Source organism: Eublepharis macularius, chromosome 17 (genome assembly GCF_028583425.1).
Source record: "Eublepharis macularius isolate TG4126 chromosome 17, MPM_Emac_v1.0, whole genome shotgun sequence".
Lineage (NCBI taxonomy): Eukaryota > Metazoa > Chordata > Lepidosauria > Squamata > Eublepharidae > Eublepharis > Eublepharis macularius.
In genome coordinates, this window is record NC_072806.1 from 21,558,626 (window position 1) to 21,576,305 (window position 17,680).

Below are 17,680 nucleotides of genomic sequence, written 5' to 3' on the forward strand. Positions count from 1 at the left end.
AGTGTCATGGGAAAGGCCTCACCGGCCAAAAGAAGTGTCATGGGAAAGGGACTGTAAGCAGAAGGTCCCAGATTTTGTCCCCAGCATCTCCCATTAAAAGAACCAGATAGTAGAAGACCTCCACCTGAGATACTGGAGAGCTTCTGCCAGTTAAAGTAAACACTGATTTTGCTAGACCTAGAGTCTGACTCAGTATAAGGCAGGCTTCATGTGTTTTTATGTGGATAAGAAAGAGATGATGGTGAAAATGGCTGTCAAGTCATAGTTGACATGGTGTCCCCTGCTGGGTTTACAAAGCAAGAGACTAACAGGGGTGATTTGCCATTGCCTTTCTCTGCAACCTTGGTGGTCTTTGGAGACCTCCCATTCAGTTACTAACCAAGGCCAACCATGTTGAGCTTCCCAGATCTGAAGAGATCGAATTTGCCTGGGCTCTCCAGGCCAGAGCCAGATAAGGAAGAGAGATTGTTGTTTTTCCTGCACTACCTTGGATTGCAGCCTTCCTTCCTTCTGCTACTTTGCCAGTTGTGATCTTTGGAAGAAGGCCCAGGTAGCATCAATATTACTGGGCCCATTCAAGCAAAGCTAACATTCACAGGTTTTTAAAAAGTTCCTAGCTCTCAAGAGAAGGTAAAATTTTTGAGAAAGCTCTATGCAAGAAACACAAGAGCTGGTCCAAATGTACAGTTATGAATCAAACATATGTCATCGTGAGAACGTCAGCCTTGATGGATCAGTTCAGGGGTCCATCTAGTCCAATGTCCTATTTCACACTGTGGCCGATCAGTTCTGAAGGTCCAACACAAAAAGCAAAGGTATAAAAACTTACTAGAGGGAATGAGAGAATGAAACACAGTGCTGATATTGTAATGATATAATGTTAAAGCGAAACACATTCCAGATATTGCAGTTACCGACACAAAGGAAATATGGCAGCTCTGTCAGGCGGCTAGCAAACAGCCATTTTGAAAAACAGATTCTTCTTCCGAAAGCTTGCCAATTATTGACTAAAATCTCTTGTTGAGCATCTCAAGTGTGACCTTGAGTTGCTGTGGAAATTCCTGAGGTACAATATCAAAAACACAAGTCTGAGGAAAATTACGTGACTTCTACATGCAAATTTGAAGCTCTGAAAGGAAGGGGAAAGCCATCACACCAATCGCATCAGTTTGTGTCAGCAAAAAGGCCACAGCCTGGAGAGCCAAGAAACTGATGTTGCTTCCCAGCACTGGCATTTGAAAGCTCATTTCATCTAGATGTGGGGCTTCCCTTCAGTCATCATAGCCACTAGCTATGAATGGACCTCCATGAATCTGTCTAATCCCCCCGTTTATACTGTCTTGTTACCAAAAACCTAATTACTTAATTAATTCCCTCCCTGTAAAAATTATAGTGTTCTGTTAAAAAAAAGTTTTTGTTCTGAAAGATCAAGTGCTCTTTAAAAAAAAAAAAGTTGTTTTTATTCATCTGTCCTTAAAAAACAAACCTATAATGTTCATCCCAGAGAGGGAGAGGAAAAGAGGGGGAGAGAGAATTGATAGCAAAGGAAGCAGCAAAAAAATAAAAGTAGAAAGGTTTGCCATTCAGAGACCACCAAAACTTGGGACCAGATTTAAGTGTATTTAGTAGTAGCAAAGAAGTTCAATCGTGAGCCAATTTCTAGAGGAAGGAGCATGGCTGCAGAAACAGAAGAACAGCAATTCTTAGTGCATCATGGTAAGACACATGAAGCCGCCTGATACCGAGTTAGGTCCCCTTGGTCTGTCTAGCTCCATGATCTCACCCTTTGGCTGGTAGCCAGAACCTCCCAGTGCCGTTCCAAGCAGAGTGACTCCAGTCTCAATCTAGAAAAACCAACAGGCTTAGACCAGAGTAAATTTGCAGAGACCTGCACCATCAGTCAGTGAAGGACCGTCACAAAGGCTACCACCTTTGCAATCCTTTACACGGGGAGTCCAAGGATTGAACCTGGGACCTGCTGCATGCAAAGCAGCTGCTCTGTCACCGAGCAACAGTCCCTTTTCTTGGAAGCGATAAAAAACACCCACACATACCGTATCCAGGCTGCCCTCCTGCTGGAAATGGTGGGGCTTTCCATTTTCCGTGCTCCCTCTTCTCTATCTCTCTGGGGAGCTCTCAAGTGTGTTGGACATGGGGTGTTTCGGTCTAAATGAAGCACCTTAAAGTTGAGTGAAGTCCGCTTGGATCCAGTGCGGAGGGTGTCTCCCGAAGGGCCAGAGCTTCTGGCCCTGATCTAGTGCAAAGTTCCAGCACAAGGTATCAGACCCCTCAGTTTAAAACGCAATATGAAATATTCTGGCAAGTAAGCTAACGGCAATTACAGCCCAATCACTTCAGCAGGTTAAAAGGGCAGAGATAAGCAGGCGTTAAAGTTTAACTGGTCAGTGTGGCATGCCGTCTTGACCCTGGAGAATGAGGCCCTTTCAACCTGCCTCATCAGAGAACGAGCTTGGCATATTTATTTTTATTTTATCTTATTTTTCATTTATACCCCAAAGCAGCTTACGTTGTTCTCCTCTCCATTTTATCCTCACAACAACCCTGTTGGATTAGGCTGAGTGTGTGTCACTGACCCAAGGTCACCCAGCAAGCTTCCATGGCAGAGTGGGGATTCGAACCTGGGATTCCCAGATCCTAGTCTGACACCCCTACATCACACTGGCTTCCTCTGTATATCTCTTTGAGTATTTCAGTTTTTATCCTGAAAAAACTTCTGCCATGGCTATTAAAAGCCTGTCAGGGACCAGATATAGGAGTAGCGCTCTGATTCCTGGTCCAAATAAGATAGCAGTTGAGGGAGGGAAGCAGAGAAGGACTACGCCCTCCTTTCTTTACTTTCCCCGTCATATCTTACAGGAGCTGTATTCAGCCATCATGATATAGCGTAGATGGTTTTGGAATGCAAACTCTCCTTACATTCTTGTGTCCTTTTCCCTCACCCTCCTTGCGTCACTTGCCAAGCCAAGAGCAAGGGTTTAGAACTAACTCTTAATTTGTTGTGACATCCAACAAACTGTGGCTTTCTTCTTGTCTGCAAACCTGATGTTTTAAAGCATGGTTGTGGTTAATGCTAAACCAGGAGATCATGGTTTGTCATGTGCAAGGGGACGAGGGAGGTTTTTTTTAAAAGCCTTTCATACTCCTCCTCATCACAAACCATGGTTTATTTGTGATGTCCAAATGTGGCTAGTGTGGGAGGCTGCAATAACCCAACACTTCCAGGGCAAGTAGCTTATTGCTAGAACATCTGGTTTGCATGCAGAAGGTCCCAGGTTCAATTCCTGGTATTTCCAGTTAAAAGGACCGATTAAGTGGTGATGTGCAAGACCTCCACCGGAGACCCTGGAGAGTTGCTGCTGGCCGGAGTAGACAAACAAACGGATGTTCTGCCGCATTACAGGACAGCTTCCTGCATTTCCATCTTCCTTCCTCATTCCTACCCTCTTCTCTCCACAGCTGTCATTGAAATGCCGAGCTCCCGAAGTGTCTCAGTACGTCTACCAAGTCTACGATTCCATTTTGAAAAACTAACACAGAGAACCTGTTGCTGCCTCGCTGTGATGGGGATTCGGGGCAGACCAAGAACTCTCTCCATGTGGAAAAAACAGCTCTGTGTTGTGTCTATGCCCTCAGCCCTGACGGGCTGAAGGCGAAACAAAGGTAGCGAGTAGTGTCCACGTGCCGGTAACTGTAGAGAATGACCCGTTTGATACTTTTAGCATCCGTGAGAAGTTTGTAACCACTTTGCGTTGTCCATTTGCCACATGCCTGTGCCACGTCTGTCTTGTCTGTCCGTTCTCGTGGGCTTGCTCCATCTCGTGCCAATGCTGAGCATTTTCTAAACCACTGTAGGCCTCTCTAGTTGCTATTTTCTAATAACGCACCCTCATTTAAACGCATACACAAAGTCTCCATCCAGGCAAAGGCACCATAGAAACATTCACTGCACTTTACTCTTTTTCTATTTGTGTATTTCCGATGGATTTGTTTTTAAAGAAACCAGCGGCCTGAAGGATACAGGAGGGGTCTCTAGAACAGACCTGCCATTATCAATCTGATAGGAGATGGCGCTGGGTATCGGTTGTCCCTTTGGAAAGCAGAGACCTTGGGAGTTCCTTAGCTGGTCCCTAGTTGTAACCCTTTGATCCACTGTGTGCCATTCTCCCCCTCCCTTCCCAACCCCAAAGCTGAAAATCCCTCACCCACCAACCTCTTCAGACCCCTTTGGCACTTGGGTTTTTGTTTTGTTTTTAGAGATAGGACAGGCCAAAGCGACATGGATAGAGCCAGGAAGAGAACCCATTGTCGCTGTGACCCTTGGGGTTGAGAGCTGTGTGGAGGGGCGCTCCACCCTCCGTTCTGACTTGTCTCACCAGAGCCTGTCATACTCGTGTCCCTCCCAGGGGCTGCTGAGGTCGCACAGTTTCCTTATGGTAACGTGCACACGTGCATGGATTTCACATACTATGTCAGAAGGAAATATAGCAGCCACCTTGGGTCATCATTGGAAGGTGCGGGAGCTCGCAGAGAAGGGGAAATGGCCGGGACTGAACAAGCTGTTAGCATGCAGATCCAGTTGCCCTTTCCCTAGTCCTTGTTGCAAGAGAGGCAACAGATGTCTTGCTGTGGTCTGAGATCTTGGGGGAAGGTCCCCCAAGATCTCCAACAGCCTGCCTCTGTCCTTGCCAGCTGCACACAGTGTCACAGGCAATGCCCTTTGAGGGGAGGCCCCGCAGTTAGTTCCCAAGACTAGAGCAAGACTGCAGAACGGCTAAACCCACAGCTCAGCTATACCTCTCCTCCTCCTATTCTGTAGAAGAGGAGTTTAATTCTGGCCCCAGATTCCTGACTGCCTTTGATATTGGGTAGCATTTCCCAGACCAAGGTTGGAGCCAAGGCCCCTGAATGGCTGACCCATTCAAGCTGCTTCGGGATTTGGGTATTTAAATGCTTTGGTGTTTAAAAGCTCAAAGCAGCACTTTTCTTGCCATTTGCGAACAGCAAGAAAAATGTTGCTTTCAAATGCCGGCTGCTTTACGCCTGGTGAGAGGGGGATCCCCCATCAGCTGAAAAAAACAGAGGGCATTTAAACGGCTTTTTTCAGCTGATGAGAAGGGAATCCCCTCCCATCAGCTTTAAAGTGGCTGGGGGTTTGAAAGGAACACTTTTCTTGCTGCTTGCAAGCAGCAGGAAAAGTGTTGCTTTTTGCCCGAAACTTCCTAAAGCGATACAAATTGCTTTGGAAAGCTTTGCTTCGGGATTCCTGAATCGGCTCAGCAATGCTGGGGCTGATTTGGGAACCCCAAAACTTTCCAAATCGGGCCCAATTCGAGTTAAAAACCCACATCGGAAACCCGAAGTGCACACCCCTAATCCTGTTGCTAGAGATGTGTGCATCTGTACCTCTTTCCATGTTAGTCAGCCACTACTTTTCCCTTTCTTTCTTGTTCATGTTCAGCCTCTTAGGCTTGCCCCTTTCCCATACTGCCACCTCATCTCCTCCCTCATCAACTTCTTAGGCATCAAGAGGTCCTCTGAGCATGTGCAGCCTCAAAGCAGTAGCTATCAGCAGCTCCCTCCCTCTTCCCCAATTCCAAGAAGAGAGGGAGGGGGATAAACTGTTGAGAGAAGTGAGATTCCACCCCAGTCTCATTCACTCATACTCCCTTTGCAATACAGACTAGGCCTAGAAAATCTGACTGCTGGCTGTTTTGTGGTCTGAATTCAGGATATGGCAGAGATCAACCCATCTTTGTTGGGTGCTGTTGGGAGCAGGTCTCCCTTCAATCAAATCCAGCTGGAGGAAAACTGGCACGTAGCACTCACGCAAATGGGAGAAGTTCTTTAAAACCTAATGGATGTGGGACCTTTGGAATCACAAAACCATTATGGGGTGAATGATCACACTCAGCAAGTGAACCTCCGTAAGTCCATCCTGTTAGCATGCATGGCTTATGAGTAGACAACATCCAGCTTTTTCCAACAAGCAGGGTTGGGTTGAGTTCTTTCAAGAATCACTTCTCAGCACAAGCGTCAAGGTCATTCAGTTTGCTAGCTTGTGCCAGGATCATGTCTTAACCGTTGGGTGCCTTGGCCCTCTCCTTCCATGAGTGGAAAAATTTAGCCTACATCCAGTCAACATGGTCACAGTACAGCCCAAACCACTGTCAAAAGACTGGAGTAAAACAAAATGGCGGGAAAAACCCTTTGTCTACTAAAATCTCTTCTTCCACATAATATGGAACCTCATCAGCTTGGAAAGCAACAGGTTCAACAGACCTGCAATGACATCCATGTGGCAAAAGTCAGTATGAGGGAACATGGTATGCCACATACCTCAGTCATTTTAGCTGTACTTGGGTTTTACTGCTGTATAGTGCATACGTTGAAAGAAATTCAAAATGGCTGCTCACTGCGACCACATTCTGAGACAAAAGACTGGAGGAAGTTGACTCAGGATTTTGCTTTAATATTGAGAACGCCACCCCCGCAGCAGTAAGGTTTGCCACATGGGGCCAGCAAATATGAAGGGAAGGAGGAATGAAGGGTGTGAGGTTAATGCCTGGGTCAGATCCCCTTCATGCTTCCCTTTGAGTGCAGGGCTGAGTTTGAGCTGTATTTTTTCTTCAAACAAGCTGAAGGAAGAAACGGAGGTTGAAATTCCATTTCAGTCAAATATGCTGGGTCAATTCACTCCTCAAACGTACAACCCTCCAGCCAGTTTTATGCCACAGGTAGTAAATAATATCAAAAAATTCTTGGGAAAACACCTATGTAGCATTTCTAGTATGTTGGTCGTTGTGGGCCATGGGAAAATTCTTTCTCTTACAACGTGAAATCTTAGGGGGGTGGGGGTAGGTCTTATCACTGGTTTTGTGAAACGGTGCCCAGCGTAGCTTAAGCCACTGTTGAAATACTGGAGAGAAACAAATGATGGACCAAGCCTTCAGCCTATGGAGCCTCTTCCGCCCTGCCCCTTGTCTTTCTGCTGGGCCTGCGTCATCTGTTGTCTGCATGCTGTGATGTGGGGAAAGTGTGGAGTTGGGGAGGAGGGAAAGGGCGGGGGGGGGGGTTGCTCACACCTGCCATTCTTTCATCTGACTTGGGGAGTGGGATGAAAAGGGTTAAGCTTTGCCTTGTATCATCAATAAATGTCATTTACACAAGCTGGCAGTCTCTTGCGTCATGTCTCTTCAGGGTGGAATAAGACGGGTAAGGGGAGAGTGGGAATTAGACTTTTCCTTTTGGGGGGTTCTTCACTCTTCAGGGAAGGCCCTACCACTCTGTGCATGGAAGGCAGAGTTTCTGTAGTCTTCCAACCCCTGGAAAGATCATTCCCAGCAGGAGGATGGGGTGAAATTGCAATGCCTCCCCCTTCTGCAAATGTAGCTCCTCTGAGAAAGGGGTTGGTTTTGTGCCTTTCCCCCTCCTTACTGGCTCACACCAGCCCTGTTCACATGTTACAATGAACACACGTACATCCTGAGTACATCTGTTTGTAAGAAAGAGCCAACACACATTCGCTATACAAATGAAACAGGGGAACAGTACCGCACAAAATGTGGGCTTTGTATCACATGTTTACCTGTACATACATTGCCTGTAACCTAAGAATGACTCGGCCTCCATACGAAGAACAATCAAGTGTACGCTGTACACAGATTGTCTGTGCATTCACTGGAACTCGTGAACAGGGCTACAGTCTCTGTGACCCCAGGTGTGATTGTTCCAGGTATCAGGTGCAGGAACACGGGAAAACTTCCATGCAGAGATGGCTGGATTCTGTAGTGGTTAGAGCCAGAAAAGGAGCTGGGAGACTTCCTTTCTGATGACGTTTTTAGGAAGATCACAGCAAAGCCCAAACATGGAAATCCAGATCTTTCCTCACCCCATTTCTCCACATAGCGATTATTCCTACCCACCCTCAGCACCACTACCTTAGGGCTTTGATAGGGTTTTTAAAAAATCAGTAGTTGACATACTGCTACAGCATTCCAATGCCATGATGATAGATCAGTTACCAATTGTTTTGCTAAAAAAAATATTTCATTTATACCATTTCTTTCTCCTCAATGGAAAGTGAAAGCGACTTTCCTCTCCTTCCTTTTCTCCTCACAACCACCCTGTGAGGTAGGTTGGGCTGGGAGTGTGCAACAGGCTCAAGGTCACCCAGCAAGCTCCCACAGCGGAGAGGTTTGAAGTTGGATCTCCTGGATCTTAGTCCAACACTCTTAACTACTTCACTATGCCAGCTCTCTAAAAAGCTTTCTGGTGATTGGGGCAGGGCCGAATTAAGCCATGGCCGGGCCCCTAGGCGTTCAGGTATTTCGGGGCCCCTCTGGCACTTCAGTCTTTCACTCCACTACAGTTGACAGCCTGACCTTGGTACGGTAGGGTACTAGACTGCAGTACATAGCCCTATATCCATTTTGAGGGTCTCCTGAAGAATTCTATTCATAATTTAAAAAATATTTTTATTGTGCAAGTAGAACTCTTCAGGAAAGCACGTTTTGGGAGTATAATTGTTCAATACTGTAATATGAAGTGAATAATTTTTTTATTATTTATTAAAGTATACATTTATGGATAATTGTTTTAATATAAGAGGCAATTTGTTTCACTTCAATAAGGAAGCGGCTAATTATCTTACGAATAGAGGTTATATAAGAGAATCAATTAATTGTAATTTATGTGTGGGCGTGCCTCAGCAAAAAAAATTGACAGGCCCTAGTCCCTGTGGGTCCCCTAGGCTTCGACCTAGTCAGCCTTATGAATAGTACGGCCCTGGATTGGTAGGGTTGCCAGCCTCCAGGAGATCTGGATTTATAATTGATCTCCAGCCAACTGGAGAAAATGACCACTATGGAGGCTGGACTCCATGGCATTATACACAGCTGAGGTCTCTCCCCAAACAGGCTCCTCCCCCCCAAATCTCCAGGAACTTCTCAACCCAGAGTTAGCAACCCCAATTGGGAGGGGGGAGGGGCAAAGAAACTCACCATGTGGAAGCCACGTTGCCACTGTGGTGATTTGGTAGCTGCAGCGGCACCCCAAAACCCCTCAGAGAATCGTCACTGTGGCAATCTCATACTGTTTATCAGTGATGATGTGGCCCCTACCATGTGTGAAGCACAAGGATATTGTCCCCTCCTTTAAAAAAGGTCTGCTGGGTTATTCCCCAGAGAGTGAGTACAGAAGCGTATATTGTCTTGTAAAGTGATACCTGCCCCCCACCCCAAGACCACCCAGCAGTCAGGTTTCATAGTAATGAAGCCCAAAGATTGTGTGCAAACGCATCCAGTTACTTAAGAAGAGAGTGGGGTGACCTTGGGTCAGTCACACCCTCTCAGCCCAACTTACCTCACAGGGTTGTTGTGAGGATAAGATGAAGGAGAACGATGTAAGCCATTTGGGGTCCCTCCCCACTGGGGAAAAAGGCAGGGTAAAATTGAGGTAAATAAATAATAAAATGTTTTAAAGAGCCCTGCCAAATCAGACCCAAGGCCTGAACCAGCACTCAGGTGCCCCAGATAGCCACAGAGGCCAAAGTCTCCATCCTGTTCTCCCTCCTCCACAACTCCTATTCAGAGCTATACTGCCTCTGAACATGCAGGTTCCATTTGCGACTAGCCAATGATGTGGTCCTATCTTCCAGGATATGTCTAAGCCCTTGGTAAGACATTTAAGCTGGTGGGCATTGCTGTTTCTTTTGGTGTTCGTAGAAGTTTGAATTTTTTTTTAAAGAGATCTAATATTAAGGAGTGGAGGAATTCTATAAAGATATAAGGAACACTTTCCTCCTTACCACAAACTTTTGTTCAAATGTGTCGTTATTAAAATGTGGTGAGGCTACAGTGGGATGGATAAAATGACTTCGAGGGCTGGCTCTGGCCCATCGGATGCTTTTTTTGGCACACTTGCATGACAAGCCAATTGGTGTTTGCCAAGTGAAGAGCACAGGAATCCAAAACACTGAACCAGCAACAGTACTGAGAATGTCATACGCATCCAAAGGGGAGAGAACTCCCTTTCCAAGTTACCGAGAGCATCGGAAAGTGTGAGAGTTTTCTTACTGATGAATGTGTATCATTGTGTGGGTTTGTTTTTGTTGGCAAAATTAAAGACCAGGAAGGCTGGGCGAGACATGACCAGATTGCAAAGCAAATACCACTGCAGGTGTAGCGGTTAGAGTGCTGGACAAGGATCTGGAAGACCCGGGTTCGAATTCCCATGCTACCCTAGAAACTCGCTGGATGACCTTGGGCCCGTCACCCTCTCGCAGCCTGACTTCCCTCACAGGATTCTTCTGGCAAGGATAAAACGGAGGGGAGGAGGCACTACCTTGAGCTGCTTGGAAGAAGGGGCAGGATAAAAATTTACTCAGTAGATAGCTGGAATAGCAAAATGTAAATGGAGGCTGCTGTTAACAAAGGATCATATTTGGTGATTCAGAATTCAGTAGCCTATGTTAATACTACAAATAGGGAAATAGTTACTTAGTGTGTGACCCTATACCTTTCTAAGTCTGTTGATTTCACTTGGTAGAACTCTGCTAAGGAGCGCACTATAATTCTACAAAATGTGCTTTGCGTATGTGTGAAAGAGAGGCAGCCCTGTGTTTCTGGCCCAGATTGTGTGGGCTGAAAATCCTATGTGTGTGTGCACACATGCATCTGTTATGTTTTGGTGTAGTGGTAAAAGCGTTGGCCCGGGATCTGGGAGAACCAGGTTTGAATCTTCGCTCTGCTGTGAGGCTTGTTGGGTGATACACTCCAGCCTAAACTACTGGCGAAGGGAGCTTTGACTCTCAAAAGTTCATCCCCTGGAAATCTAGTTGGTCTTTAAGGTGCTATTGGACCTGAATCTTGCTCTTCTACCTCACAGTGTAGTTGTGAGGGTAAAATAGGGTTACCAGCCTCCAGGTGGTCGCTGGAGATCTCCCAGGATTACAACACATCTCCAGCCGACAGACATCAGTTCCCCTAGAGAAAATGGCTGCTTTGGAAGTTGGATTCTATGGTATTATACCCTACTGAGGTTCCTCCCATCCTCAAACCCTGCCCTCTCCAGGCTCCACCCCTGAAATCTCCAGGAATCTTGCAACCTGGAGCTGGCAACCCTAGGGGAAAATAAGAGGGTGGGGGGAGCTGATGTATATCATCCTGAGCTCCTTCGATGAAGGGCGGGATGAAGATAAAACTCTAGACATATATTTCACTAATCATTCATTCACTCACAGCAACCCTGTGAGGCAGGTCAGTTGGAGAGAGTGAGTGAGTGACAGGCTCAAAAGTCATGTGGGTACCTTTGTGGCTTGAGCCCAGGTCTTCCCAGTCCAAGTGCCACATCAAATCGAGCCAATTACCTCTTGAAACAGAGCAGAGAGGCAAATTGGAGCAATTGGTCTCTAAAAGAATACAATTCTCATTACGATGATCTGGTAGGAAGCAGAGAATTGGCCCCCTGCCATGCCAATGCTCCCTCCAACTGGCCCTAGATGGGAATATATGCGCACCACAACCTCTGGTAACATGATGAAGACACCGCAGAGCATCCCCCAGCTGCTCTGGCTTCCCCCTGGGCCTTCCAGCTCCTCTGTGGCCGCTAAAATTAAATTGGGGAAGGATGTGCCAGCCAAGGCCAGCCTCCTGCTCTCATGAACATGTCAGGCTCTGTGACCCTGTGGATCTCCTGCAATCGGTGGCAGATTTCCTACCCCCCCTTTCCTCTCCAACACACACACAGACATGCACACGGCTCATCTTTCCAGCCAAGCCTGCAATGCCTAAGGAAGAGAGAGAAAAGGAGAGGAAAGACAGCTTGGATTAAAAAAAAAATTCCAGAGGAGAGATGAGATTCCAAAAGAAATTGTTTTAGCCCGGAAAAGGATCTCTCTCCCTCCACCCCCATCACAGTTCTCTCCGCCAGATCCCTTGACTGCATCCCCCAGTGCTCTGCAAAGCACAGCAACACCCCCACCCCCCTCCAAGGATTGGGTGGGATTGCTGAATGGAATATCTTCCTAACTCTGCAGCCTGTTGGGGCACCCCCCAATTTTTTCCAAGGATTTGGGGTCCGCCACAAAAGAGACTTCGCCTCGGTGAGAGTTTGTCCTTGGCGTTCTCATCCTTGCAAGGTAAGAAAAGGGCCGGGGTGGGGTGGGGGGGGATTGCATGGGAGGAAATGGTTGCAGAGAGTGAGGGCAGGAGACCTTTTCACCTTGCAGCAGGTGGGAGGGAGGGGGACAAGAGAGCTGCACAGGTGAGTCTTCGACCCTCCCTGTCATTTGGACCAAATGAAGTTGGAGGAGGGGGAGATAGAATATCAGTTGATGGTCAAAGTTAAAAGTGTTGCCCCTCCGGCATTTGGGAGGAGAGAATTGCAGGACTGATGAACGGGGGTGGGGGAGCAATGTTGGGAGATCTAAGAGTTAACCCCCCCCCCCCCACAACCACACAGTCCTCTTCAAGATCTGTGGCTGGTAAACTGGATTGGGGGCCTCACCAGAAAGCAGAGGTTAGGCAACTGCAGATGAAGGGGGAACTGGAGGGGGGGGGACATTTGAAGGTCCCGTGACAGGCTCTCCTGGGTGACTCTTCAGTGGCTGCTGTGATGAACAGAACCTCAGGTGTCGCTGGAGATGTTTTGCCTTCTCTTGCTTCTTCCTCCTCTGCCTAATCAGCACTTTCAGTGGGTTTTCCATACCCCCCCCCTTTTTTATAGCACCAGGTAATAGGGGGTTGCTCTGAAATCCGGGAGCTGTTCAGTTCAAAGCACTTGCGGTTTCCAGACCTTGATGTTTCCTGCTTGTTTTTTAGATAGGAGCTTAGAAAAAGCAATGTAACCCTCTTTCTCAGCGGGGGCCTTTGCCTCTTGCAGGGGCAAAAACCTCCACTCTGCCAGGACCCCCAGCTCCACGTTGCACAGTGGATTTTTGTGAGGCCCTCTAGGGCTCTCCCGGTCTGTCGTACTGGCAGATGGGATGGCTGGCTTCTTTCCACTGCAGACGTATAAACTCCCCCCTCCCTCCCAATGTATTTGAACTTCCTCCATACAAACCAAGGTGGTTCAAATGATGGATGCTTGGGGCACGTTCTCACGTATCTGTGTGTCTGCGATACTCGTATCTACATCCCTGTGCACTGCGTGAGCACATGGATGCAAATGGAGCCACATGCTCACTTACTGCATGTTTGGGATACGCATTGGGTAGTATAGATCACAACCCACTGAAATGTCAGCAGACCTGTGTGTGCTTATCCACAACGTCAGGCCAATTACTATAATTTTCATTAGGAGGGCATTCCTCTACAGACCAAGGCTACAATCGTGAGATTTTCTGGGTAATAAATCCCACTGAGTTTATTTATTTATTTGTTTGTTTGTTTGTTTCATTTATACTCCGCCTTTCTCATTGAGACTCAAGGTGGATTACACAGTGTGAGATGAGTAGAGTCAATATCAGGAATATTTCCATAAACAATGCCATAGGGTGCAGAGATACAAGTTCACAAAGACAGAGCATGAGCAGGAATCCAATACAACATAGTGGTGAGGTCTGTGGTTCCTAATTCATTAGAGGATCATCTGAGATCCCCTCCCTACAATACAACCTTCCTATCTAACTAAAAAGTCTTTTTGAACAATTCAGTGTTGCATCGTTTGCGGAAAGCCAGGAGAGTGGGGGCTCTCCTGACCTCCTCAGGCAGGCCTTTCCACAGGGTGGGGGCCACCACAGAGAAAACCCTTGTGCAGGCTGCTGTCGATTTCGCCCATGTGCAGGGTGGCATCTGCAGGAGACCCTGTTTGGAAGTGAAGCTGCTGTGGAGGAGCATAGGGAGGGAGAGGGTCCTGTAGGTATGCCGGTCCAAGGCCGTGAAGAGCTTTGTAAGTGATAACTTACCTTACCCCTGATTAAATATGAACAGGAGTGAGTGGAAGAGGGGCCAGTGATTCAGAGTTGCTAGGCTGACTTGAGTGATTGGGAAAAAACTTGGGCTGGAGCTCCTTTTCTCAGGGGAAACTGCCCTCAGCCAAATTGGTTGTCTGTGGTGTGAGAGTAACATACTGGAGAGTAACATATTGGAACTCCACACACCTGCTAAATATCAGCTGGCAAATGTGGCTGCCTCCATTGGCGCACACTGATGTGTTCCTTGTGCATATGGATGTGCTAACACTAGTTGCTGGGCCTTAGGATCCTGGAAACATCTTTTGGCTATCTCATTACACACATAACTATTTACCCCTTGATTTGTTGCCACTAGATGACCTGGGGGCTGTATAAGGACTGCCAGAAAAGCATTACCTTTGAGGCAAATATGAGTGTTCTGCAGCAGGTGAGTGTTGCGCACCTGTGATGGCCCATTCATACATGGAAGTCTTCACTTCACTTGATGCTGCAATCGTCACTTGTTGTGGTCATCACATGATGATGACCCATGCTTGTGTGAACCAAAATTTATCTTCATAGTTCTTCAAATGGAGAGAGGGTTCCTTAGCTGCAACCACGTTGCACTTTCCTGTGCTTCTGAGAGCCAAGCTACAAGTGACGCCTTACACAGGTTGGACACTTGTCAGCTTCCCTCAAGTTTTGATGGGAAATGCAGGCGTCCTGGTTTTACAGCTTGGCTCTCCATTACAGCTGCAAGACCAGAATGCCTACATTTCTCATCAAAACTTGAGGGAAGCTGACAAGTGTCCAACCTGTGTCAGGCATCATTTGTAGCTTGGCTCTGAGTGTCAGGTGCTGTCCGTAAGCAATGACTCTCCAACCTCAGTGTTTCCAAGTTAGCTTCCTCTCCTCCTCTGTTTTCTAAATTGAGACCTTTCTCCAGTGGAGGTCATGTGAATAGCACTATAGCAGGGCACCCGCCTCCTTTTCATCACTCCCCAATACATTACATAGCACATGATCTCAAGTCTGACACTTTTAGGATTGCTAACATCCAGTTTTAGAAACACTTGCCCCTGGGAAATGTGGAACTATCCCAAATGCTTCTTGGGGCCTTGTCGGATTATGACAGAGTTTGGCAGACGCTGAACACAGCCAGGCAGGTTCTTAAATTTTACCAGCCTTCCAGACCTCACTACCAGTGATGTGAAAGACCGTTGGTCCAGTGGCATCCGGCTTTTTGCCACCATAGTCACTTCCGCCTCTCAGCCTCTCATCTTTTTCTTGGGTTGCAAAAACAAGATTAAGGACTGAAGCAGTTTTGTGGGCTTGTAGGTTGGCTGTTGAGCGCATTTCACACCAAAGGAAGTGCTGGAGTGTCCTGACTGAGCATTGGAGCCGCCCTGAAGCCCGTTTGTGGCCTCGTTTGTTTGAGAAAGAATCTTCTCCCTGGAGCATTCATCTGGGGAATAACACCAAAGACCAGCCCTGGCAGCACCGAAGTGTAAAAGACTCAGACTTGTTCGTGTGTGTGTGTGTGTGTGTGTGTGTGTGTGTGTGAGGGGGAGGAGAATAGCCTGTAAAGTATCTGCCAGATGTTGGGATCCTTCATAGAATTGTTCAAAGCCCTCCTGCAGAGCTGCAGTTCCCAGGGTGACGGGAGGATCCATTTATGTTTTCAGACTTAAAAAGGCAATAAGATTCTGCTCAGAGGAAACGAGAGTGTGGCAGTTTTCAGGCGAAGGTGGTAAGTTAGAGGCAACTAAGTTTAGAAAAAGGAAAGACTAAGAGGGGACAGTGGTTTAGAAAACATGTTTTGCTGTGCAAAACATGGAGAGAGATCTTTTCCTATAAAACTCAGTGGGAGCAATTAAGAGGATGGATAGTCAGTTCAGGATAATGGGAAGCACTTTGACATGTAATGCATAATTAACTTACGGAACTCACCGCCCCAAGATGTGGCAATGGCCACTGAGATAGATGGCTTTAATAAGGGATGAGACGAATTCAAGGAGGATAGGTCTACCAACGGCTAAATGGAACCCCCATGTCCAGAGGCAGTATAGCTCTAAATGCTGTTTCGTTAAAGAAAACAAGGGGAGGATGTGGCCTCCTTGCATTGCTTGTGGGCTTCCTGGAGGCATCTGGCAGGCCACTGGAAGAAACAAGATGCTGGACTAAATGGACCCTGGTTGTGATCTAGCAGGGCTCTTGTTTTGTTCTTAACCTGAGGCTTGGGGGCTACTTGCTGTTCTTTGGTCAAGTTGTCTTTTTTTATTCCTAGCTTTCCTGGAAGGTCCCTTTCAGAGTGAGGGCCGATGGGGCAGCCTCATTACCTGCCCCCGCCCCCCTCAAGAGGCTGGCTAATAAGTTCTGTTCACATTTTGTCCACATTGAACTGAGGTTGGCAACAGAGTGCTCAAACAGCACTTTTGGCGAAGAGGCCTGCGTTTGGCCTGGGCTCTCCATTGCTGATCCTTTCCCTGGATATTCCAAGGGGGCAAGATATCCAAAGCCTGAATGAAACAAAAGCGGAACTTTAAAGCCACGTGTAGTTTGTAAGCCAGGCAAAAGAACAGCAGAGGAGAGTGAGCTTCTGAGAATGTGAAGAGAGCCTTTCCTTCAGCGCCAAGTAACTTCAAGTAGGTCTTCAATATCCAGAATTAGAGGGGAGGGTTTTGGAGTTTCAACACACAATTTCTAGGCAGGCTGTGTTGTGGGTGTGGGTGTTCCTTTTCCCCTCAATATTGTAGGGGAGAAAGGCAAAAGAGGAAAAGGATACTCTGTGGAGCCCCAGATTTATAGTACTCTTCCACACCAGCACGAAATCTGAGATTTCACGCACACACAGTTCAAGTTACCCTGAATTTTGCTGGAGAGTGCTGTCATAGCTGACTTACGGCGATCCCTGGTGAAGTTTTCGTGAACAGGTGGTTTGCCATTGCCTACCTCTGCAACCATGGTTTCTTTGGAGGTCTCCCATCCAATTACTAACCAAGGCCAACCCTGCTTAGCTTCTGAGATCTCCCTGAATTTTATTTACATCTTTAAAAAGGTGGCTTGTTTCGAAAGGAAAGTAACTTGAAGAATGACCTGGGGTGGGGAGAGATTGTATCGAGGCTTGTTGGAGAGAAATTTATTAAGATATTTATACCCCACTGTTCTCCCCAATGGGGACTTACAAATCAGACTCCCACCCTCATTTTATCCTCACAACAACCTGGGAGTTAGTTTTAGGTGGATAGCCATGTTGGTCTGCAATAGAACAGCAGGATTTGAGTCCTGTGGCACCGTACAGACCAACAAGATTCTTCAGACTCATTCTGAAGAAGGGAGCTCTAACTCTCAAAAGCTTACACCCTGAATCAAAAAAAAATTGCATGCTATTTCTGAGCACCCAAGGCAGCCTTGGGGTTGTGTTTCTCAGCAGCTCCTCCCTCTTACCAAGTGGGACATTAAAAGCATTAGAAAATATAGTGGAAGGGCTCATTTTTCAGAAAAAAAGTTGAAATTTCCACAAGGCCAAAGCAAGACCCTTGCAAGAGCCTCTGAAAGACTTTGGAGCCCACAGGTGAGGAATAGGTATGGAATCTGCCCATGAAGGACATATGCCATATTTTGGGAATCTCTGAACACTCATTCCACGTACATGAAAAACACTGCATACATATATTTTACTAAGTGTACGTTCATTATTTCAAAACTGCCTTGTATGGGAGGCCAGTTCTATTGTCTCTCTATTGCCAAGGAAGGAAAGGACCGAGA

General features: G+C 46.9%; 1 protein-coding gene across 2 annotated transcripts in view; it reads left to right on the top strand.

Moving 5' to 3' along the window:
• The window catches only part of AP2B1 (adaptor related protein complex 2 subunit beta 1), a 95,810-nt gene extending 88,630 nt beyond the window's left edge, over positions 1-7,180 (top strand). For both annotated transcript variants that reach the window (XM_055001285.1, XM_055001286.1), the window contains one exon: positions 3,478-7,180. In XM_055001285.1, the coding sequence (XP_054857260.1) occupies positions 3,478-3,552 (75 nt within the window). In that variant the 3' untranslated portion in view covers positions 3,553-7,180. The remainder of the gene's footprint in view (positions 1-3,477) is intronic.
• Positions 7,181-17,680: the final 10,500 nt, after the last annotated feature.